Source organism: Onychomys torridus, chromosome 3 (assembly GCF_903995425.1).
Source record: "Onychomys torridus chromosome 3, mOncTor1.1, whole genome shotgun sequence".
Lineage (NCBI taxonomy): Eukaryota > Metazoa > Chordata > Mammalia > Rodentia > Cricetidae > Onychomys > Onychomys torridus.
In genome coordinates this window covers 102,345,884-102,370,913 of record NC_050445.1, presented here as the reverse complement: position 1 = coordinate 102,370,913, position 25,030 = coordinate 102,345,884, and the positions used below count along the sequence as shown (strand labels likewise).

At 43.8% G+C, this 25,030-nt stretch overlaps 1 protein-coding gene across 2 annotated transcripts in view; it reads left to right on the top strand.

Annotated features, from left to right (window-relative positions):
* Rad18 (RAD18 E3 ubiquitin protein ligase) overlaps window positions 1-5,044 on the top strand; it is a 95,575-nt gene extending 90,531 nt beyond the window's left edge. For both annotated transcript variants that reach the window (XM_036181565.1, XM_036181564.1), the window contains one exon: window positions 4,105-5,044. In XM_036181565.1, coding sequence (XP_036037458.1) covers window positions 4,105-4,204 — 100 coding nt within the window. In that variant the 3' untranslated portion in view covers window positions 4,205-5,044. The remainder of the gene's footprint in view (window positions 1-4,104) is intronic.
* Window positions 5,045-25,030: the final 19,986 nt, after the last annotated feature.

The following is a 25,030-nucleotide window of genomic DNA, read 5'->3' as shown; positions in this document are numbered from 1 at the left end:
CTTTAAAAGGTGAGAGCTGGCTTCCCACACTTGAGTCACTGCCAAGATTCCATGTGGCTTTCTAAGATAGCCACTGAAGGTTTATAGAATTGTTCTGTTTGCTGGATCTGGGATCCTGGCCTCATACTTGGGTTTACTATTGCAAATTCATCTCATTCTACTGCTAGTACTTTTAATTACTTTATGAGACGAATAGAATGAATTAATGCCAATTTCTGTCAGTTGATCACAGTGGCTGATAAAGTGGTATATATCTCAATTCTCTAGAAGTCACTCTGGTGTAGAAACACTAGGTATTGATGGGAGACATGTGTCTATGAGTCTTCCTTTTCTATTTGCTCTGAAAAGCCAGGCAGTGACTGCTTTTGGTGAACATCCTTTGTCTGTGTAGTCAGGGTGTTTGTATGGTAAGTAGCATTGGAAGACTCCCTCCCTGTCTAGAACTAGAGACAAAATACTGACCATTAAAAAGCGTTTTTGGACATGAGCTGCTTGCTGCTATCTGGCCTCTCTGTATCACCCTGTGGGAACTGGTTCTTGAGCTGCTCCGATGCCTGTCTTCTGGCTCTGCCCATGCTGTAACACAAACTTCACTTTCTGTAGAAGCCTATTGCCCTCTCTGGTTTCTGTGAAGCTGCCAGGTGAACTTAATAGTTTGCCCTTATTTAGCTTAAGCCCTTCCCAGTATTTGAAATATTAAGTTCATTTTTAAATAAACCTATATCATATGATTGTGTCTCACTTTTTGTTGATATAATAGGTGATCTATCTTTTAATTGGGCAGCTCAGCCAGTTACATTTAATGTAATTATTGACTGATGCTTTTTATAGTATCTTCCAGGTTGGATTCAGTGTGCTCTGTAGCCAAGGATGACCTTAACTTCTTACTTCTGCTCCCCATATGCTAGGATTACAGGCCTGCCCCATATGACTGGTTGATGCAGTGCTGGAATGCAGCTGGTCCAGCATGCTCCCACCTGATTTTCACCCCCAGTCCAATAATGGCTATGCATAACAGTTTGGGTCATTTTCTTTTTGCTAATGCCTTTTCTTTCACTTTCCTTCTATCTGAACCCATTTTGGATCACTAGGCAATGACACGTGATTTCCTTTTATTTCCAGTATTAGCTTACTAGCTCTGCCTTTATTTTAGATAGTGCTTGCCCTAGGGTTTGTGACATGCATGTTTATCACAGTGAGCCTTCAGATATGTCCTTTGGTATATTATATGAGCACCTAACAACAGTGTGTTTCCAAGTCACTCTTCCTATTCATGGTCCTGGTGTCATATATTTACTCCTGTGCATGTTAAATAGGCCCAGATTTACAGCTGGTAGTCGTGCTTGTTTGAGGTGAAAAGCTTCCTTTCCTGTTCCTTATGTTGTTTCTTAAACGTATTAGCCATCAGTCCTCTTAGCTTTTGTCTGAGATGTCTTCCCTTAGCTTCCATCTTTGAAAAATGTTTGGCTGGGGGTGGATTCTGGGTTGACAGTTTTTCTTCTGGCACTAACGTTACCACTGTGTCACCTTGAGGCCTGGCTGGTTTCTCATCCCTCTAAGGAATGTTCCTTTCCTTTGCCTGCCTCCGAAGGTTTTCAGTACTTTGAGTATGTATCTAGGTGTTTTCTGTTTGTTATTTGTCAGTGGGGGTGGGTTGACCACCTCTAGTCTTTGTTTGACATCTTTATTTTAGAAAACTCACAGCTGTGTAATTTGTTTTCCACAGCTGTTTCTTCTACAGGGATTCTAATCATACATGTACACGTACACACACACACGCACACATGCATATGCACACTTTTTTTTCTTTGTGTTTCAATTTGGATTTTTTAAAAAAAAATATATATATATATGTGTATGTATGATGTCTGAGAGAGTGTGTATATTATGTGTGCAGGAACAAGTGTGAAGAGGGCATTGAATCCTCTGGAGCTGGAGTTAAAGGTGTTTAGAGCTACCTTTCATGCTCTGGAGCAAGTACTCATAACCACTGAGCCATCTTTCCAGCCCCCAATTTGGGTGTTTTTGGTTGACACATATGAGTTATGTATTAGTTCTATACCTTACTCTTAATGGTCCTTTGAAGAAATAGTTCCTCTCCAATAGTTTAGAACTTTCCCGATGTTTCCATTTGATTTGTTCATATCATTTCCATGTCTGCTGAAATTCTCTGGATGTTTACTACCTTTTTTTGTTAGAGCCCTTGTTGTATTATTGGTCATAATTATTTTGAAGTTCTGTGGTCTGGTGGGTCCAGTATGTAGGCTGCCTCTACATCAGCCACTTTGTGCATGGCAGTGGAGTCTCTTTCTTGCTTCTTTTGTGTCTTCATTTTAGCCTAAGACTACTGTGTAGGATGCCAGAGACTGAGCTAGATAGTGTTTGTGCCTAGAAAAAGGCTTACTTCTATATGGTCATTAATTGGGGGAGTTTGCCTGATTGGTTTCTAGTGGTTGTTCTGGCTGCCAAAGCATCTGAGATATGCAGCTCCAGTTTTTCTGTAAGAGGCTCAGAGATGTTTGTCTGAGCTCCAGGTACCAGTGCATTCCTGCTCTTTGCAAAAGAGAACATCCAGCAAGGCAGACATGCTTTCTGCCTGTCTCAGTGACTATCTCTCTATCTCTAGGCACTTCTGTTTCTGGCCCGTTTTAGACTTCCTCATGAGCACCCAGTGGAGGAATGAGGCTTGCAAGTGCATGTAGACTTGTGTTTGTCTCATACTGCTACCTTGTGCTTAAGAATTCATGCTAGCCTGCCTCTGTTGTTTGCTTCAGGTCAGCCAGAACTACATTATAAGACTCTATCTCAATAAAACAAACAACAGCAACAAGAATTCATGGTGAAAATATGTGTTTAGAATGATCGAGGCCTCGAGTTTGATTACCAACACCAAAATAAACAAAACAAAAGAAAAAAATAAAAAAAGAAAGGATTCCTGAGAAGTTTAGTTGATTGCACAGCAGCTCTCTCTTTCTCACTCTCATTTTGCTCTCTGCCCAAAGTGAGGGAATTTTGTGTGAAGGACTTGTTTCTTTGGGTTTTGTTTGGAATGTGTATGAGAGAGAGAGGAGGGGAAGAGAGAGAGAGGGAGGAAGGGAGGGAGACAGACAAACAGGACTCCTCACTGGCCTGGAGCTCATTTGGTAAGTTGGGGCAGCTGTCAGTGAGTCCCACCCCAGGGATCTAGCCACCTACCTACCTCCCCAGTACCTGGGTTATAAGCACAGGCCACTGTGCTTATCTTTTTAATGTGGGTCTGTCTTAGTTAGGGTTTCTATTGCAGTGTAGAGATACCATGACCATGGCTACTCTAATAAAAGAACACATTTAATTGGGGCTTGCTTACAGTTTCAAAGGTTTAGTCTGTTATGGCTAGAAGCATGGCAGCACACAGGAAGACTTGGTGCTGGAGAAGTAGCTGAGAGTTCTACATCTGGTTCTGCTGGCTATAGGAAGAGAGCAACACTGGGCTTGGCTTGGGCTTTTGGGGGGCTGGCTTCCAAGTCCCCCCCCCCCCCCAGTTACACACTTCCTCCAGCAAGGCCACACCCCCTAATCCTTCTCAAGTAGTGCCACTGTTGATGGCTTGGCATTCAAATATATGAGCCTTTGGGGGCTGTTCTAATTCAGACCACCACAGGGTTCTAAGGATGGAACTCAAGACAAGATGATAGTGACTGAGCCATCTTCCCAGCTCTGTTTGTTTTTGAGACCAGATCTGGATATAGTATTTTGTGTGCTTACTTCCAGGATGGCCTGGAACTCAAAATGTAGACCAGGCTGTCCTCAAAACCAGATTTTCCTTTCTCTGCCTCCTGAATGCTGAGATTACAAGTTTACCACTGTACCTAGCTGTTTAAAGCTACTGCATTTTGATTCAAGGGAAGGACTCTTCCTTTGGCCTTTGCAAATTCATTGTTCTCAGACTTACAAAGTGGGAATGATAATTATAGTGATAATACAAACTATAGTATGTCTCTAGAAAACGGAGGGTTGAAGGTTTTGGTGAAATCATGCACGTGAGAACACTTAAGTACTCAGGGGTTCCCATAGAACAATGACCACTGCTTTCTAATATGTCACGTCTTGTCTTCTTGTTTTCAGAAATGATCAGAACAGAGGAAAAAACCTACAGCAGAGTCACCGCACTAGAGCTGCTGAAAGTTCTGAGATTGAACCAAGAAACAAACGGAATAGGAATTAGTATGAGCTTTTGCTAGCTTTTCCATACAGTGACCAGAATATGGTATTTTTTATTGCCACATGAGGTTTCATATTTAGCAGTGCCCAGGGAAGATGTTTAATTTTAAATGTAATAGTTAATTTATTTCCATTCTTCTTTGCCTTTTCAGAAAAAACAACAACAACAAAAGAAAAGTTGTGAAATGACCCTTGACCCTTCTTGGTCAGTTGCTTCCTTCCTTTAAGACGTTTCTCCCCTAAAAACACATTTACCAGCTTTGCACAGCTCACACATTCCTTAGTATGGGTGTTTGCCTTGGTTTGACTTCTCTATTTCAGAATGTTTTAAAGTCATTTTTTACTTTTTTCCATTCAGGGGACCAACCCCAGCAACAGCTTCTTTTCGTTGTAACAATCCAGTAAGAGTGTATATGCTTTTGTTATAATTTACTTTCTTTATATAAGTGCCCAATGCCAGGCCACCATCAGATACTGGTTAGTACTTGAGATGAATGTATTTGTTTGTTAGACACACTTGTGTTTTACATATAGAGTAGGTTTATGATGTAAAGTCACAGAGTTAGTTTTATTATTTTTGAAAAGTCAGGAAAGTTAGTATTGTAATTTAAGTAACAATCACAATAACTCTAAAGAATATGTATGTTCTTCTGAAATGGCACTTAAAAATTATTACTGTTAGTATTTTCCCACTGGGGTCAGGCAGATCTCTAATACTTTGAATCCCAGCTATTAAACAAACAAACAAAAAATGAAATAAATGGATTTTATCAATAAATACCCAAGTTGTAATTTCCTTGAAATAGTGTCTTGTGAGTATTTGAATAAAGACTATAAATCTTTATATTGCATTTGTCATAAAATTTGTTGTTGTGTGCAAAATGCCTTCAATTCCCAAATTTCCCTGCTTTTGTCTGGCATTGCAAAGCCAGCCTGCTCCTGTCTACCCCTCAGCCACTGCCCAGCCCATAAACACAAGCTTTCACACACAGCATCTCATATGGCCAGGTTATAACAATGAGTCTACTACTGGGAAAACCATTTGTGGCTTCTCCTTTCCAGAGAATGTCTCTGTGGACATTGGCTTTTTGCTGTGCTTTGAGGCTTCTGACAATGTGTGTGTTTGTGTGTGTGTGTGTGTGTGTGTGTGTGTGTGTGTGTGTTGTCATTATGGCAAGAGTTGAATGTTTTCATACTGGCATTACTATTGATAATCTTTATGAGTTCCTTGAGTTTGGGAAACAAACATCAAGACCACTTACTGAATCTGTCCGTGTGTCTCCTGTGAAATAAATTGTTGCTGGATCCTAATAGCTCCCCCGGGGAGAGGGTGAGAAGGCATGATGTCAACAGCACAGATACTGGGAGTCAGCTGAAGGCAAAAAGCAAACTCGTTTGTTCAATAACAGGGAAGGCCTTATATACCCTCCTCCCAGAACCCAATTGGTGGCATTGTGTGGTCGATCCTCATTGGCTAGGCAGGATCAACAACTCTTGACCGCGCCTGTTGCTAGACCCTCACTCAGGCAGACTCCAGGTTGGCTCATAAGGGAGTACATTATGTGCATGCCTTGGCAACTTGTTTGAGCCAATTTCCTCGACCCTATGCACCTGTCCTACTACAATAAGTGAGCAGAGGTTAGCACTGACATGTTTATATTGCTGAGTTACCAGGATTAAGCTACAGTGAAAGCCATGTTTCATTTAAGATGACATAATCTGCCACACATTAAATTGGAAGCAATGTTATATTTTCAGCAAAAGCAGTTTGCAAAGGAGAGGTGAAACACAAACTGGGAAACCAGGCACATGGATTTAGTTAGTAACCTATCAGTCACTCTACTGAATACTTGGAAAGTGATGATGGCCGGCAGTCAGTACATTCTAAAACTTGTTCTCTCAGTGGGACAGATGGGAGAGTTTGTTCCTCAAGGACAGTTGAACAGAATGTGGAGAGAGTTTTACCAGTACTTGAGGGGGTTGGAGGAGTGTTACCATATGAGCAGGGGCCTAGGCCACTGTTAGACATTGTACTACCTTATCACAGTGAGCATTGATTTTCCTCACAGTGCTAGGGCCTGGAAGGCTAGATCAATAGGGTGTCTTCTGAGGCCTCTCTCCTTTGCTTGGAGACAGCTGCCTTCTCAAAGTGTCCTTAAATGGTCTTCCCTCTGCACACGTGTCTGTCTGATCTCCCCTTAGGAGGACCCCGTCATGCTGGTCAAACCCATTTATGCGACCTCATTTTACTTTACCTTTTTAATGGGTCTCTGTAAATACAGTCTTGCTATTAAGACTTCTCACATTTATGTCTGGAAGAGGCACAGTTTAGCCTGTAAGCTTCAACAGTAGTTGTGTTGGCCAGTAAATTTTGCTACTGTTATGAACGTAGTGTAAATAGTCTGTGTTTTCTGATGGCCTTAGCCTACCCTTGTGAAAGGGTTGTTTGACTCCCAAAGGGTTTGGGACCCTCAGGTTGAGAACCACTTTTCTAGGTTAAACTTTCAGTGGTACCAAGATTATAATGACATAAAGGAGCTCTGTGCTGATCTGAAAAGCAAAACTTAATGAGCATTGCACTTAAGGCCGACTCTGTATGTTCAGTGAAGGAGAAGTGTTCCTACTTGACAAAGACTGGGGAACTCAGTACACTTGTTTGATCCAGAACTGGGTGTGAGAAGCTCCTAATTATAGAATTTACCTTGTATAAATGCAATCTTTACCCAACTTCCTGCCATTCACTAGCCATTGATTCTTTTTTTCTTAACTGTCCTTAAGGGCATGATGACTTCCATCTGTTATACTGACTCATTATAGCAGTGGCACAAAGTTTGGGTGAATGGGTGGATTTATTTATGTATGGGTGTGGGTACACACATGCCATGCTCTCTGCATGTGGACATCAGAAGATTACTTAAGGGAGTTTGTTCTTCATTATGTGGGTCCCAGGACCAAATTCAGATCATCAGGTTTAACAGCGAGTGCCTTTATCCTAGGGACCATCTCACTGGCCCCCACTTGTATCTTATAGAGGCACATCTTTTCCCTAGTATTTTCAGGTATCATCAGGCCTCAGACCATTCAGAATTCAGACATAGGTGTATGCTTAAATATGTTGCTGCTCCCCTGACAGATTGTTCCAGAAAGCCTGTCTTGCTTAGGATGCCATCTCTGCTGCACCTACTTCTGGCCCTCCTGGTCTTTCTGTGTTTTAAGTGGAAGTGAGGAGGATGGGCCCTTTTAAGTTTGATAATGCAGCTTTGATCTGGACCCTTTGTGTCCCTCTTCAACAGCTACATCTTGTATGTCCTTCCTTCAACTACTAGGACTGAGTGTTAAGTGGAGTACAAAACTAAGAGCCCCTGTTGTAGACCAGGAGAGAGAAGCATTTGTCAGGTAATTACACAAATTAGTACAGCTACCAGAAGTGCAGCAAAGGAAGGACTGTCATTGTGGAAGAAACTGGCTTCTCCAGGACTACCCCACCCAAATACACACACACACACACACACACACACACAACCCTTTCATTTGTCTTCACTTCCACGGTGCATTGTCAATAGTCTTTAATCGCCTGACAGCCTCTCTGGAGTAGGTGCTGTACTTTGCACATTCTTTTTTCAGACATTTCAATGCTTCTGGGTTTTCCAGTCATATACAGTTCTGAACAGGGCACTGTGCCTTTTCACATGTGATTATTTTCCTAGAGTCCCAGCCAGGCAATGACTAAACAGCTTTGAATAACACATGGCCAGGTTTTCAGGACAGGAAGCACCAAAGTCTGAGATTCTATAGAGTTTGCTCTGTGGGTTTTAAAATAACGAGTATTAAGGAGCAGACTGTGATACCCAGATGGGGATTTCAGCAAGTACATGAGGTTTCGGTGTGCTTCTGTTTACTGGCAAAGTGGAGAACCTAAACTTGAAGGAAAGAATTCCGCAGAGTTATGAGCAAAGATGCATAAGACTTGGTGTTCTGCTGTGATAGCTTTTATATTTAGGTCTCTGACGAGACAAGTAGGAAACTTTTGTTTTGCCCCCAGGCTTTGGGCAGCAGCTGGGTGCACAGCACCTGAATACCTTGACATTCTGGACCTGTTGCCATTTTAACACTAACCCAAGAAACCCAGCTGCTTTGGATGCTGGGCGAACCGGCAGCAAGCAAGGCTGGCATTCTGCTAGGAATGCCTATGCTTGAATGGGAGCCCATATGGAGGGCAGGAACTTTTCAGTGCCTGTATTCTAACTTTGGAACTCACAAGTGCACTCGGAGGGGTCCTCATACCATTGTTCGTTCTGTTTGGGTCATGTAAGCACCACATCGCTATCTTTTATGTAGCATCTACTTTTGAGCAGCCTTACTTTATGGGACTGTTAGCAGTCTTCTCTGCTAAATGTATTTTTAGGTCACCCAAAATTCATTGTTAAGTAGAGGCACTTTCAGATGGAACAATTAATTAGTTTTCAGTGCTGAAAACGCAGTTCAGAGGCTCATGCATGCTAGGCAAGCACTGGTTCACTAAGCTGCAGCCTCAGCCCCAGGGACATTTCTTTAGTTTTAACTATTCGAATCCTAAAAATATCTGCAGTTTTTAAAATTTGAGCAGCATAAATAGAAAATTTCTGAAAGTGTGGTATCTATAAAGAGCAGGTTAATTTCTGCTTTAATTATTTGACACTGATTAATTTTTGTTAAAAACTTGACAGGATTTAATCACAGCACTCAGGAGGCAAAGGCAGTGGGTATCTGTAAGTTACAGGCTAGCCTGATCTACAGATTAAGTTCTGGGATAGCCAGAACAACATAGTAAGACCTTGTCTCAAACAAACAAAACCGAAAAGGCAACCAACCAAACAAAAACGCAACAACAACAACAACAACAACAACACTTGAGGGGCTATTGAGAACGATAGCATGGTGGAACGCTGACATTTGACCTGTGGAGAGGCTCTTCTCATCCACTTGGTCACAGAGTTCTGGAAGTGGAGGCTCTAAAGGGACGTGCCTATCTAGATCTGTTTGAAGATCACAGAAGTTCTGACCACTGCGACTCAGAAGGTGAAAATGGATGAATACATTTCTCTCCAAATCATCTCTTGTCCAGAGCCGTTTCTGGATGTTTTTTTTAGGGAGAGTTGAGTGCTTGCTTGTTTTGTTTGAATCCACTTACTCTCCACGCCAGGCAGTGTATGGAGAGAGGCAGGCTTCTCTAAGGTACAGCAGAAGTTCTAGTGAAGGATGCAGTATAAGCAGAAACAGAATGGAGCCCCAAAGAGAAGTAGGGTGATAAAAGGAACTTGTGAGCCAAGAAATTGGTCAAGGGGTTGGCAAAATGTAAACAAGTATAGGTGGGTAAAGTAGAATGGTTAAACCAAGCTAGAAATCAAATGCTGGACCATACTGTGAGCTTGAGCAAAGGGAATTGGACTATCAAGGAATTCTGGTGTCCTTGATATTGTTTGAGTGGTATCGAGATTTACTTCACAGCCTAAAACAGGGGTCCATATATTCATATAATCTTAAGAATAACCACTAGTGAATACAAGCTCTGAGTGTTCCAAGCCTGAAAATGGAGATAAGGAAAAAGGGGGAGGAATGCATCATTCATAAATAACAAAGCAAGATACGTCCAATATATCAATAATGCATATGTAGATTTCTACACTCAAGTTTTTGGTTTGGTGTTGGTTTTTAAACAGGGTCTTGTTTTGTAGCCTAGGCTGTTGTCAAACTCAGCATCCTTCTGCCTCATCCTGCTAAGTGCTAGGATAATGGGTGTATGACACCATGGCTGGTGGCTTTACAAATTTTAGGAGACATGCAGAAAGTAAAACCTAGGAGACGCCACCAGGCAGATTTGGGGTAGCAGCCATTGTGGCACACTAGCTCTATGGATTCTTTTCACTTAGCTCTACTGAGTTTTATGGTTTATTTTTGTTGTTGTTTGTGATACTGAGGATCAAACCCAGGGCCTCACACGCCCAGTGTACCCTCTACCATTAAACCACATTCCCTATCCTTACCTCTCTCTGAATTACTGAGAACTTGATGAGAGGTAGAACTTGGACTAATGTTTACAGACGGGTGTACTTTGCATTAAAAAGGGACAGAGAATACTAGAAGCATGGCATGATCAAAACATAATTCTGTTTCTGGGGCAGGATGGCAGCGGATGGTTGTCCCTGGAGAGGCGAGTGCCAGCTTTCTTAGAATTCTTCTTGGCGTTATTTGTCTTCCCGTATTATTTCCTCTTCAGTGACATTTCATCAAGCCCAGCCATTCAATTGCCGGGGTCCTTCCTTTGTGTGATTATCCCTCACCTCTTTTTGGGAATAAAAAGGTCATGAGATGAAGAGTCACTTGATGGATACTGTGTAAGAACACGGAGACAGCAAAGTGCAGAAAGAAGCAGTTTACTACACAAGCGGCCCGTGCTGGCTCATTCCATGTCAACTCGACACAGCTAGAGTCATCTGAAAGGGGGGAGCCTCAGCTCAAAAAGATCCATAAGATTCGGCTGTCGGACATTTTCTTGATTAGTGATTGATCAGGGAGGGCCCAGCCCATTATGGGTGGGGTCCTGGGTTCTCTAAGATAGCAGGAGGAGCAAGCCATGGGGAGCAAAGCCAGTAAGCAGCATTCCTTCATGGCCTCTGCATCAGTGCCTGCCTCCAGGTTCCTGCCCTGTTTGAGTTCCTGTCCTGACTTCCTTCAGTGATGAACAGTGATAAGCAGAATAAACCCTTTCCTCCCTGAGTTGCTTTGGTCATGGTGTTTCATCACAGCCCTGGTTACCCAAATGAAGACACAGCCTGCTGTGTGATCAGTCCAGCCTTGGAGTGGGTCTCTTTCTCTCATCTGGGCCTCTGCTGCTGCTTCAGTGGAATAGGGCATTTGACTGGACTCTAGAATGTCTGTAAGGGGGCTTTGCTATCATCCAGCTCAGCCCCTCCTGAAGCCAGTTTCAGTGAAGGTTTCTATTTATGGGTCTCTGCTATGTCATTCCAAATGTTTCTCAGATGGAGCCTCTGGCTGAGACTGTCTTGGAGTTTGAAAGAAAGAAGGAGCAGCCCGATTGGGATACTCCTCCTCCTGTGATGAAGAACCTCATTTTAAGCTGGGCAGTGGTGGCACACTGCTTAAATCCCAGCACTCCAAAGGCAGAGGCAGGCAGATCTCTGAGTTCAAGGCCAGTCAGGTCTACAGAGCAAGTTCCAGGACAGCCAGGGCTACACAGAGAAACTCTGTCTTGAAAAACCAACCAACCAACCAACCAACCAACCAACCAACCAACCAACCAAGAACCTCATTTTGAGGGCTGTAGTGGGTAGCCATCCCAGCATTGGCCTGGAAGTTCCAACCCCCACTGAGGCTTCGGTAATGGTCACGCCCACAAGGCGGGGCAGAGGAGGAAGCGGAAGACGAAGGATCGGGAAGAGCTCTGTCTCTTGGTTCCTGGACTCTGGACGCTGGAGGTAGACCGAGCAGAGTTCTCCAGAGAACACCGCCAGACTGCGCTATACCCTTGCCAGACCCTGTAACCTACCCCTTCATTTGTAAGTTACCCCACAAAATAAACCTCCCTTTTAACTACGTGGAGTGGCCTTAATAATTTAACCAATAGAGGGCAGCATTGAAAGCAGTATTGAATGCTGAGTCCTCCAGTGAGGAAACCAGAAGAAAGTGCTTTTAGTTTATGTCATGGCTTTTAGTACCACTGAAGCCAAAAGTCAAGAGAAATCAAGGATCCTGGCTGCTGGTTCTGTAGGCTCCTGAATTGAGGGTCTGGGGCTCTATCAGCAACTCCACCCAAGGTATAGCTGCTGCTGCTTGTGTTTCCAAAGACAGACCATTTGGGCCTTAAGTTATGGAAGTGGTTTAGGGTTAGGACAATTGATCAGCTTTAGACTTCCAATCCTCTTCGGTAAGCAAAACTCATCCTGATGTGGATTGAGCAGGAAAGTCCGTTTCCATACCTCTATCCAGTCATTCCTAGGCCAGTCACTACCATACAGCATCAGGTCACTTGGTCACTGATCACATCTAGTAGGTTGCTTCCTCAGTCCACCTCTGCCGCCAGCTCCTGTGGTCTGCTCTTGACATCACTGAACTGGTCAATGATCCTCTGATCTCGCCCAAGACCTTCATTACTGTAACTTTACCGCATTTTGGCTGTATGTCATCCGGACGCCAATGTGTTCTTACTCCCCTATCAAACAGGTTCGATTCTGTGGCCCACCACAGCCTTTTCCCTCCACCAAACCTGCTGTGTTTGTTCGCTTTCCATCACCGAAGCAAGTTCCTGAGGTAATCAACTTACGATAAAGATTGATCTGGGCTTGCACTTCCCTGCTTCGGGGCCTGTGGCAAGATGGCATATTATGGTAGGGAGCATGTGGCAATACAAAGGAAGGGACTAGTGTCGCACAGTTCTTTTCAAGGGCATGAATGATCCAAAGCCTGGAAGACCTCCTAGGCTCCAACTCTTACATTTCTGCAGCTGCTTAGTAGCACCATGATTGAAGCCAAGCCATTCGTACATAGCCTTAGTACAGAGCCTTTGCACAACATTCAAAATCCAAACCATAGAAACTTCGAACCTTGAATACTGAAATACTCCAGAGCCCAGTCTGCAGCTCCCTGCTTAAATTTTTAAATATTTGTGTGTGTTTGTCTGTATAACTGTACCATGTATGCACATGTGCCCCTGGAGAACAGAATGGGCATTTGATCCCCTGGAACTGGAGTTACAGGCAGTTGTGAGCCACCAGATGCTGGTGTGGGGAACCAAACCTGGGTCTTCTGCAAGAACAGCAAGTGCCCGGAACCTTGGAGCCAACTCTGCAGCCAGACGGTCATCACTGTGAGCACCATTTGCATTTCTTTAATGACTGTGATGCTAAGCATCTTCCGATATCCTTCCTGGCCAGCTATGTATCTTCTTTGGAGAGGTAGCCTAAGTCTCTTTCTTATTTTTAAGTCAGATTACCTGTTGTTCTGATTAGAACTCCCGTTGGTTCTCTTACCTTTAATCATCACACCCTGTGGGCAAATTGGTTTAGACTTCACAGTTCCCCTTCAGCTTTCCACTGCTACCACATCAAGGCACCACCGGCAGGGAGGCCACTATTCTAACCTCTTAACCAGTCTTAGCACACTCAATCTGTTCTCTTGGATTGCTTTCATTCTCCCCCACTGCTTACTGAACCACAGCTGCACAGATCCTGGGAATAGTCGCTATGGCCGGTAAGGCATAGTGATTTCACTGTTTCTTCCTTGTGGAATTCTCCACCCTGGCTGCTCTTATGGCTGGCTGCTCCTCTTGAGTGGCACTGTCTTGAACTTGTCTGAGGTACTCATCCTTCAAGTAGTCATCTGCTCTCCACTGTCTTACCTTCTTCATACTTACACTGTCTACACCACTGCTTTGCCTACTTGTTTATTGTGTATAGCCAGAAGTTTCTCTGGTCCTGCTCGGCCCTGTGGTTGGGACAAATCTCTCCCACCTGAGTCCCACAGCAGCTTGGTCCCAAGTAAACACTCAGAAGCTTATATTACGTACAAACTGTATGGCCTATGGGTCAGACTTCTTGCTGACTAGCTCTTATAACTTAGCCCATTTCTATTAATCTATATGTTGCCACATGGCATTGGTGTTACCAGTCTGCTGGCATCTTGTTGCTCTTTGGGAGGCAGGCTGGCATCTCCCCCGACTTCACTCTTCTTTGTCTTGTCTCCAGTTCAAATGTGCCGCCTAACCTTATCCTGCCCTGACATAGGACAATGAACGTTTATTTATCAATCAATCAATCAGAGCAAGACATATTCACAGTGTACAGGAAGACATCCCACAGCAATTGTGTGTTTGCCCTTACCTGAATGGAGCTCAGCAGCATGGGGGTGGGGGGTGTCTGTCATGCTTCCTACTGTGTCTGCGAGGCCTGTGGTCATGTCTAGTACACAGCAGGCATTCAGAACCTATGTTGGAGCCCACTAGGTTTCCTAGTGGCTGTACCCAGCAGGACTGCATAAGAGGATGATTGGACCACAGGCCTGGGTACCAGGTGTTTGTAAGGGTCTACACTTGACTGTAACTAGCAAGGGGGTGGTCTTTTGCTCTATTCCTTGGCATTGTTATAAATAGCCCTTTGGAATAAAATTCTGAGCTGGTGGATTGGGATCTAGGCCCACCTGAGGCTATCCGGTGTTTCTCTCTGTTTCTGTCCCCTCTTTATTTCTAACTAAGTCTCTTATCCCTCATTCCTCAAGAGTCTGTGGGGTAAATGAATGTGGGGGCTGGTCCCCCACAAACCCATTTGTTTTAAGACAGGGAAATGAAGCCTAACTAGGTTGAATCTCTTATTCCTCTCTGGGGTATGAGGTCTGAGGCCAGGAGCCTGACCTGTGTGGTATGCACCTCTATGTTCCCAGTGCTCTGCTAAGCACCTGAGCGTAGTGGGTGAGTCAAAGCAGAGCTGAAGGAATCCTTGCCGAGGAAGCAAAGAGATCTTAGGTTATGGCTCTGGAGATTTTCCTTCCTTAGTTTCTCCCGTCCTATACACAAATGCCTGGTTCAGCTGACTGAAAAAGGTGAAATTATACCATGTGTGTGAGTCACTCCAAATTGGTTGGTAACTTGTACCAAAGCAATTGGTAACTGCTTTAAGTACATGGGTGTGTGTCCTCACTTAGGTGTATGATGATCTTGATTGTAAGCTTATAGATACTAAATGCATTTCTGTCTATGAAATTTTTCTAGAATTTACACCCTGTACCAACTAAAACCAGTTACAAGTAACATTAGTGAAGACCTACACTATAGAAAGTACTTTTTAGTTTTTTAGAATATACTTTGTGACTTGGATTTAAATACTGGATACTTAACCTGTAGTCTTATTTCTTTGTGCCTGGACTTCATTTTACTCTGAACCCTTGTGTTAACCTACATATCTGATACACAAATATTCATCTTTGAACTTGGCTAAGAAACTCCTGGTGCTAAAAGTGATTACTCCGTCTTCCTGGGTGCCTTCAAGGATTTTGTTAATAGCTTTCCTTTTTGTTAAACAGATTATCAGATCACTTCTGTTACATTGAAATGCTCTGCACTGACATCCCTTTCTCTGGGGGTTTTGTGATGAGAGGCGCAGAGATTTTTGTTATGTATAGAAAGCTCTGCTGCTATGAACATATTGATTAATTCTCATCAGGGCACAGACAAGGGGTTGTCTGAAGGATTAGGGCAATTGTGGTCATGGAGCTGGGAAAGGAGGTCTGGGTTGATGTTTGGCTTTTTTGATCATAAGTTCAAGTTGTCATAAAATGTTGGAGCTTGAAGTCAGCCACAGAGCCTCCCTAGTCCAGGGCTGTTATTTCACAGGGGTGGCCTAGTCCAGAGAGAAAGATGGTTCTTGTGAGACTATGCAGTTAAGAAACAAAATCAGGATGAACTGGCTTTGCATCTGGACCTGTGTTAATTACTGAAGTTGACTGTTAAAGCTTACTATGAGATAGATCTTCATTGCAGGATGTTTTTAATTATAGGATGCCCATCCATTTCTATGTTGCAGAGAAAAGTCCAGAGGAACCTGGTAGCTATCAGATTGCCTTCATCAAACTTCCAGTTGTTCATAGACTAGTGCTTTAGAGGAAGAATAGCAAATATCCTAATAGCATTAGTTAATTTAAATTTTAAAGTATTTTTCCTTGTGTAGTAACTGTGGCAATGCAATATTATGATCAGAAATACTTCTTACATTCTAAGAGGCTATTAAAGATTTCTGAAACATGTCCTTCATTTCATCCCCCATGTGATGCTTCCTGCGCTCGTCAATAAAGACAAAGCAAGGCTGTTTGTTAGGAACACACACACACAAACAGATACAACACACAGACGCACAAGGACAGACAGGAACAGATCCACAAGGTAGCCTTCAGACACAGCTCAGACTCATAACCAGACGAACAGGACCGAAGACATGGAGAGCGAAGCAGGGAATTCCAATCTAGTTTCTCTTGGTTAAATGGCGTGTGTGTGTGTGTGTGTGTGTGTGTGTGCTTTGATTTCTTTCCTGCATGTGACGCCCATGCATTGTTGGGGACTCTGAGTTGTTCACTAATGCATTAAATCTACTCACAGCATGTTATTCATTATCTCTGAAACACCAGAGTTTTCATCACGTCTCTCTCCCTGCCACCGCTGTTTTTTACCCATGAGTCCCCACCTTTCGGGCTAGCCAGTGCCCCTCCATTCTTAGTGGGTCTTTTGAGAGCATTTTATGCCTTATATGTTAGTGTCAGCTCCCCCCCCCCCCCCCCCCCCCAGCTCTATTTTGTTGAATTGCAACTTCAAGTCTGCAGTAAGAAAATGGATAGGAAGACAATCTGCAGAATACATCTATCAATCAGAGTTTTCAAACGACATCTCAGAAGCCTCTAGAAGAGAGTGAGTGTGAGTTTGCTTGGAAGTTCCCAGACAGCTCATGCTGTCACTGTAGAATACCATCTTTTTTTAGGATGCCTACTTCCCAAGCAGAGACTTGCCAAGCCACAGAGAACTCCCCACAAACCTAACCTAGATCGTAAAACCCTTGATTGTCTTAATAAGTGCCAGAACAGAACATGGAAAATTAGTATTAAAAATAAATGTTGGAGGGGTTGGGGATTTAGCTCAGTGGTAGAGCGCTTGCCTAGCAAGCACAAGGCCCTGGGTTCGGTACTCAGCTCTGGCAAAAAAAAAAAAAAAAAGTTGGATAAATGTGTATATGAAGTACACTCACCTTAGAATCTGGGATGTTAGGGCTAGACACATCCTTCAAGAGCCTCTTGCCTAACCATGTGAGTAAATGGCTGGTCCAGCCCTTACATATAGCATTGGAACTGTGGAATGTTGTCCCTAAATTGTATTTATATGGAGTTATGTGCCGCATCTTAAAGGGGGCAAAGGGAGAAAGGGCTGTTAGCATGGGTCCTAACTGAACTTTTAGGAGAAGAAATGAAATGTTAGCTTGCGTGGTGCTGGTCATCATATCTTTCCCGGCCCCATGCCTCTTTGGGACACTGCTCACATTACTAGGCTTGCAGCTGCTTCCTCCATCCTTAGAGCCTGAAATAGCCAGTTGGGGCCACACTAGCTCACTCTAACCTCCTCAGCCCCCAAGTCCCACTTTTTAGGTTCCTTATTATTTATTACATTTGGGTTCACCTAAGAATAGTCTCCTTATTTTAAAGTCAATTCCCATTCATATGCAATCTCAATTCTCCTTTGCCCTGGTCCTAAAGTACTTTCAACTTCTGTGAGTTTAGCATGTGATATCATTGGGTGGCCATTATTCTGCCTACTTGGTTATGCAACAGATGTGCTATTTTCCTCTCCAGAGATGTACAGGGCCAGCATCTTTATTTGAGTGATTGTCCCCCTTAGTGGGCTTCCATTGGCTGTGATCATTTGTGAGGCTGGGCTGGCCTATTCCATAGTCTCTCTGAGGTCCGATGTTGACACTTTTTTTTTTTTTTTTAAATAACCTCAGACTTTCATTGTTTCTGGGCTCTCTCTGTGTGTCTTTCTGTATCTCTGTGTCTGTGTCTGTCTGTGTCTGTGTCTGTGTCTGTCTGTCTGTCTGTCTGTCTCTCTCTGTCTCTGTCTCTGTCTCTCTCTCTCTGTCTCTCTGTGTGTGTGTGTGTGTGTGTGTGTGTGTGTGTGTGTGTGTGTATACATTGCTCAGCACCTACTTCCTTAATATCTGGAAGACCTTACCGGCCAGCCCTTGGAGCAGCTTATGCTACCAAAAAGAGTGTGGCTCAAATGGGCTTTGCTGTATGGTCTTACGTTAATCAGCCTGGACCAAAGAAATGGACTCTTCCATCACCGTCCCATGTCTGCTGCAAAAAGTGTAAATTTTTCTCTGTGGGGAATTAAACCCAGACTTAAACACAAATCATAAGAGCAAAGCTGCCATGTAAGTTATTGATGGTTGCTGCTGAGCTCTGCTCACACCCTGTTCTGTCCAGGAGTGGAGGTAGGTGAGAGCTACAGCCCACCCTTGACCGTGGTAGAGAAGGAGCACTGAAATGTGGCAATGGAAAAGTAAGGGCACGATTGATAGAGGGACAGGAGCAGCTAGCCAGAGCCACTTAGACTCCACATTCGTGTTCAATTTTCCTTTAGGCCAAACTGAGATCCTGTTGGAATGTGGTGTTCTCACTGACCACAGCTGCCCAGCTGTTGTTTTAGCTTCACCGTTCCTTCTGCTCAGTGGTAGTTTAGTCAGGGTGGTAGCACTTGATGGTCACTGATGGGAGGGGCCCTGTCTTTGGTCTCAGTTCCTCCCACGTGTCACCTCTCAGAGAAGAGCAGAGATAGGAAGGGGTCCTTGGACAGGACACGGATGTGTGTACATCACTGTTTTAGCCTCTCAGGTCACTCCTGTCAAGTCCCATCTCTGGCCTCGTCATGACACTGGGTGGCCTTCCCTGACTTGGTGTCATCTGCTCAGGCATGAGGCTAAGGTTCCATTCCTGAGGCCTCTTTATGCATGAAGAACTTGAGTTGCCATGACACAGCAGTCATCTTGATTCGGTCTCAACTTTCCCTTCTCCATGAGGGGCCTGACTTCCATCTGGACATGGTTAGCAGCTTTTAGTACTCATTAGACACCACAATGTCAATGTCAACTTGGGTGCTGACTGTCACCCCAGCAGCTTTGGAAGAAGTGTGCTGTTCAGGGTGTGAGTGACCAGGTAGCACTTTCTCCAGTTGGCAGGTCAAAATCGTTTTTATTCTTTGATAATGCATTTTGCTTTAAAACCCAATCCAGATCTTATACTTTCAAATCCTATCAAACTGACATGGAAGCCAAGTGGCCTTTTCTGGGCTTCTTTTGACAGACAGGAATGGGACACTTTGGTCCACCAGTGCAGACTCTTTGCCCCCTGCTCACTTACCAATAACCCCGGCCATTCCCTTTCATCCACTGCCATCCTCTGTCAGTCTGGAGAGCGAAACAGACAGAACTGGATAGCCCAGAGATTAATAAGGGAGTGTCTGTGAAGGACAAAGTGGGGGGATGGGGGATGAGGGGTGCTACATGCCTATAATACTAGCCCTTTGAAGGTAGTGTATCAGGGCCAGCCTGCACTACCTGGTACTCTGTCCCAAATAACCAAACTAGAGGAATCAGGAAGAGCCTTTAGGAGACTTCTGGACACCTGTGAGAGCACAGGAAGGGAAGACATTGACAGGAAGAATCCTGACAAGAATCTCACACTGAGAAAATTTTAGCTAGCTCAATAGGAAGTGCTAGACTAAAGGCTGGTGACCTTAGAGGAAGCCTACTGCTCTGAGATAGGAATGACCTGTGTAGATCTTTATCAGCGCTTCTCCAGGGACTCCAACAAATCCCCACTGAAGGGGAGGCCCGACACTGTCACTATAGCGTGTGTGTGTGTGTGTGTGTGTGTGTGTGTGTGTGTGTGTGTGTCCCCTCCCTATGGCCCTGATAGCTGCTCATCCAAGTAGTTTCTACCAGAATAGAATGTTCTGGACAGGGATGCTGTGAAAGCAGATTTGGACTCTTGACATTTAGTTCAGTACATTGTCTAGGGCCTTTATAGAATGCGCCTTTCTTAATACCAGTAATATAGAGGCCCTTAAGGCATAGTCTGGGCCATGCGGAACTCAGTCCCTGTAGGGAGACCTGTAAGTTAATTAAAACAGCTTTTTACCAGGTGTGTTAGTGGGAGCTCTAGGAAGGCAGAGGCAGGTGGATCTTTCTGAGTTTGAGGCCAGCCTGATATATATAGAAAGTTCTAGGGCTCACAGGGAGACCCTGTCTCAGAAACAAACAAAACCAAAACAAAAAAGAAACCACTTTGTAATGAAACCCAGGAGAGAAATACGGTTAGGACATTGATGAGCATGGGAGTGAGGTGTTTACCAAGGACATTTGGTGGGTAGTTTCTTTTCTCATCACGTGGACAAAAGCAACTTAAGGGATGAGGCATTTGTTTAGACTCACAGTCTCAGGATTCTCTCCATTGTGGTGGGAGAAGTATGTTTTATGGGTCAGCTCCATCTGTAGAGCTGGGAACATATAGCCATTGTTCACATGGCCCAGATTATGTGGCAGAGACAAAGGTCAGAACCAGAGGCAAAGATAACCTTCACGTCTTGTTCCTAGTGCCCCACCTCTGCCAGCTAAGCCCCATACCCAAAGGTAACACAACCTCTTCAAACAATGCCACCAGCTTGGAACACATAAGGCTTTGGGGGCATTTCACATTCAAACTACAACAGCATTTTTCTTGTGTATACTCGCTAGGGCATGGAGATATCCTTAGCTCTTATCTCCCATTGCATGAAAAAAGGTTCTCCAATCAAGCAAAATGTGATCAGCACTTGACACCAAAGGCAAAGGAGAGGCCACGTAAAGGACTTCTTGGCTCATCCTTCGAGACTTCCTTTGCTTACACTTCTAGCCTAAAGGTACCTAGTGGGAGCCTCCACTGGCCTATGTAGGTATCCAGAGGCACCAACAGAGACTGACTGCTCTCTAATGTGTTGCTCTTGTCTTCCTGACCTTGGACTCTCTGCTTGTTCTGTGGGGGGTTGGGAAAGGAAAGTGCCATTTTTCTCATAGGGAACTCCAGACATGGGCCTGTGAAGGCCTCTGAGGGAGACAGGAGGTAGCTCCTCTGAGTACCTTGTGTTCACATTAGTGACATGGCTGTTTTAAGCCTAGAAATGAGATCCTCTGTTTATATCTGAAGGGATTGGCTAGCCAAAGGAAGTTGCCCTTTTGGAGAGCTCCTGTCTGTTATGGAAGCAGATTTACTAAGGAGGATGATGTTAAGTGACAGGCACTCCAGATCTCAGCTTCCTCAGTGGTCAAAGAAGGACTGAGCTGGAGGCTTTCTGAATTTCTTCTGCCTTAACATCTGATGTTCCCCCTTGGTCTGACACTTTGGGGTACACAGCCAGACATGACCTTGCTCCAGTTGGAGGCCAGATGGAGGTTCGGTCAGGGTGATGTTCAGGGGCCCAGAGGGAACCTCCTGAACTGGATGCTGCCATATGCTTCTTAGGTTAGGAATGTCAGTTTTCTAGTATGTCTCTTGCATGGTTGAAAGGTGGCATACAGCCCATCTTCTGCCAAGAGGAATCTCTGGATTACCAAACCTTCATCCCAGAGAAAGGTGTTTCCTTCCACTCAGCTGTCAGCAGAAGGGAGGACTATCTCCAGATGTGGTCTCAGGCTGGGTACCTCCAAGGTAAATGAGGCTCAGGGACCTCCCATGGGCTTAAGCAGCAGCCAGGGATGGCTCAATGTCAATGGATTGATTTTCACATTACATGTGATATCTTCTTGATTCCTAGCTTGCTTGGTAGGTAATTTCTTACTAGATACCAGTCTTGGGAACTTTACCTTGTCAGATGGCAAATAACTTTTTATTCCTATAATCTTGATCTTTGTTCTAAGACACAATGATGCTGCTTAGAGATACTTTGGATCTCTTGGGTCTTTGTGTGTGTGTGTGTGTGTGTGTGTGTGTGTGTGTGTGTGTGTGTGTGTTTTGTCTGGAACAAAGCTCAGTTTGGAGCTTATTACTCACCACCACTGAGGTAAGACTTGCCTTTTTACTCTACTGAATGGCTGGTGAATTTTGAGGTGTTTTTTCAGTCTTTCTTGGGAACTGGCTATGTTCAGCTGTGGAAACATCCAGTTTCCAGCTCCATAAATGCCAGCTCTGTTATCCCTAATCATTGAAAATTATTCTTTTCCCAGTGTCCTTATGTATATTCTCCTAAAGATACACAGAGATCTTGTATCAGTCTCTGGGATTATCTTTGGAGCAGAAATGTCCACTCTATTTCTCCTCTGCAAATTTCAGCTGCTTTGGTCTCCCTGGATTCGAGCCCTGTCTTCTCAAGTCAGGGGCTATACTTGGAATTCTCTTTGGGTGGCCAACCAGCTCCCAAACAAAAATACAGAGACTTATCATTTAGTTTTCATTTTTATTTATTTATTTATTTATTTATTTTTGATTTTTCAAGACAGGGTTTCTCTGTAGTTTTGGAGCCTGTCCTGGACTAGCTCTGTAGACCAGGCTGGCCTCGGACTCACAGAGATCCACCTGCCTCTGCCTCCCAAGTGCTGGGATTACAGGCGTGTGCCACCACCGCCTGGCTGAAACTTATCATTTATTATGAATGCTAGGCCTTACCTTAGGCTTGTCCCATTAGTTCTTTTAATTTAATTTAACCTGCTTCTACTCATCTATGTTTTGCCTTGGGGCTTTTTGCCTTTCTTTCATTCTATATGTCCTACTTTCCTGCTTCCTCTATTTCTGGCATCTCCCTGTTGTCTCTTTTTCTTTCTTCCCTGAGCCTAAATTCCTCCTCCTACTTAGAATCCTTGCCCAGAAGTCCCATCTATACCTCCTCTCTTGCTATTGGCTGTTCAGCTTTTTATTAGACCAATCAGGTGCCTTAGGCAGGCAAGGTAAAACAGCAACACATCTTTACATAATTAAACAAATGCAACACATATTTACATAGTTAAACAAATACAATACTTCTTTACATAAACAAATATTCCACAGCATGAACAAATGCAACACATCTTTACATAATTAATCAAATGTAACACATCTTGGCACAGTTAAACAAATATTCTGCAACATGGGGCCTTATCAAGCCCCACCCATGGCTTCCCCAGCCTTAGGCCAACCTGGAATCTCCAGGCTGTGAGAGGAATTCTTAGTAGTTTGCTTGTTTTGTTGGCTTCTCATTTCACAAGTATCACTCTCTTCCATTGACTAATAAAATTTCTGTAGCATGTTTCTGATGCTTTTAAAACTTTTTCAAGAAGAATTTATTAGGGTTCTCCAGGAGGCATAGAGCCAGAAGGATGGATGCCTCCACTATTCTATCAGATTTCTCATAAGAGTTTTCATTTCAGAAAGTGAGTATTGAAGAGCTTTGATCACGTGATTATGGAAACCGAAAAGTCTCATCTGCAAGCTGGAGACTTGAGGAAAGCAGTGGAGTACACTGTAGTCTAAGTCTGAAGCCCTGCAGTGAAGGGAGCTGCTCATGGCTGTTCTAGTTCCCAGGCATAGTATTGCTTCCATTCAGCAATCAGGCAGGCATAGTATTTCATCATTCTCTGCCTTTTGGTTTTGTTTGGGTACTTGGTGGAGTGGATGATACCCACTCATGTTAGTGAAATCCACTCACTCTTCTACTGAGCCCACCAATTCAATGCCAGGCTCTTTGAGAAATGCCTTCACATTCATACCCATTCTTACCTTGCATTCATGACCTAGTCATACTGGCATAAAATTAACCTCCACAGGTCTATCCTTCTCAACTTGACATTCATATAAATCTCTAGAGCTTCATGTAATCTGATTAAAAAAACCCAGCAAGGTCCTTCTGTCAAACATGATATAGCTATCCTAAGTACAATGAACGTTCCACTAACCTCTTTCCCAGAAAAGAAGATATAATAACTTACATCCTCTCTAACTTAATAATTGATAGTACTTCAACATTATAATACAAAGTTAATAATACTAGACATCATGTTGCATAGTATTTAACTTCTTTCCTCTTATGTTTGATATAACAAAAAATAAGTGTAAGGTAGAATATTAATGTGTTCATAACAAAACAAGGAAATATTTGTGACAGAGTCCTTGCTTTTGTAGCAGCCCACACAGTCATAATTGTTATTTGCAACTACCTTCTATTCATTTACCATATGGAAATGCCATAGTAGGTTGCCATGATTCTTAACCTGATGGTGTGACCCAAATCTCCTGGGCCAGCAGTGTTTTCCCACTGATATTTTTTAATTCTTTTTAAAAATATTTTGTTAATTTATTCATTTTACATATGGACCACAGTTGCTCCTTTCTCCTCTCCTCCCATTCCTCCTCCCTTCCACACTGCCCCCAATCCATTTTTCCTCTGTTTCCTTTCAGAAAGGGGTATCACCAAAGCATGGCATATCACATTTTGGTAAGACTAAGCACCTCCCCTTGTATTAAGGCTGGGCAAAGCAATCCAGTATGAGGAGTGGGTTCCCAAAAGCCAGTCAAAGCATTAGGAACAGCCCCTGATACCACTGATAGGATTCCCACAAATAGACCAAGATACACAACTGCCACATATATTGTTAGGGTCGGCATACAAAACAGAGAGCTTCACTCTGATATCGGGTCACAAATGAAGCTTTATTTTTAGGCACCAATGAAGCTTGTGGGACACCAGCGCGAGGAGTAGCTGGTGACCCCGAGTTTAAGGCTCACAGGCCTTTTATGAGGCAGTTCTACCAGGGCAGGGGAGTGGGGTCACCCAGAGTGTAGACACCTCGACGCCAGATGTCTCCACGGTCTTTTCTCAGAGTCTGGGTAGGTAAACGAATTCCAAGCTTATCTAGCAAGGGGTTATTTGGCAAGCATTCTTCTTAAGTAATTTATCTTGCAAACACAACCCCAGGGGTTAATTGGCAAGCATCCTGTTAGCACAGCATGGTGGGCTAACTTTTCTGATATGGGGCGTGGGGGCAGAGTGCAGTATTTCCCACTGAATCTGCAATTAGCAGAGCTAGTGGGGGGGGCTTGTTTCCCTTACAATGGCCTTTCAATATGTAGAGGGCTTAGGTCGTTCCCATGCAGGTTCCCTGGTTGTTGGGTCAGACCCTGTGAGTTCCTATGAGCCAGGTTAATTGTTTCTGTGGGTTTTCTTGTGATGTCCTTGACCTCTCTGGCTCCTACTACCCTTCCTCCCTCTCTTCAGCACAATCCCCTGGGCCCAGTGCTTGAC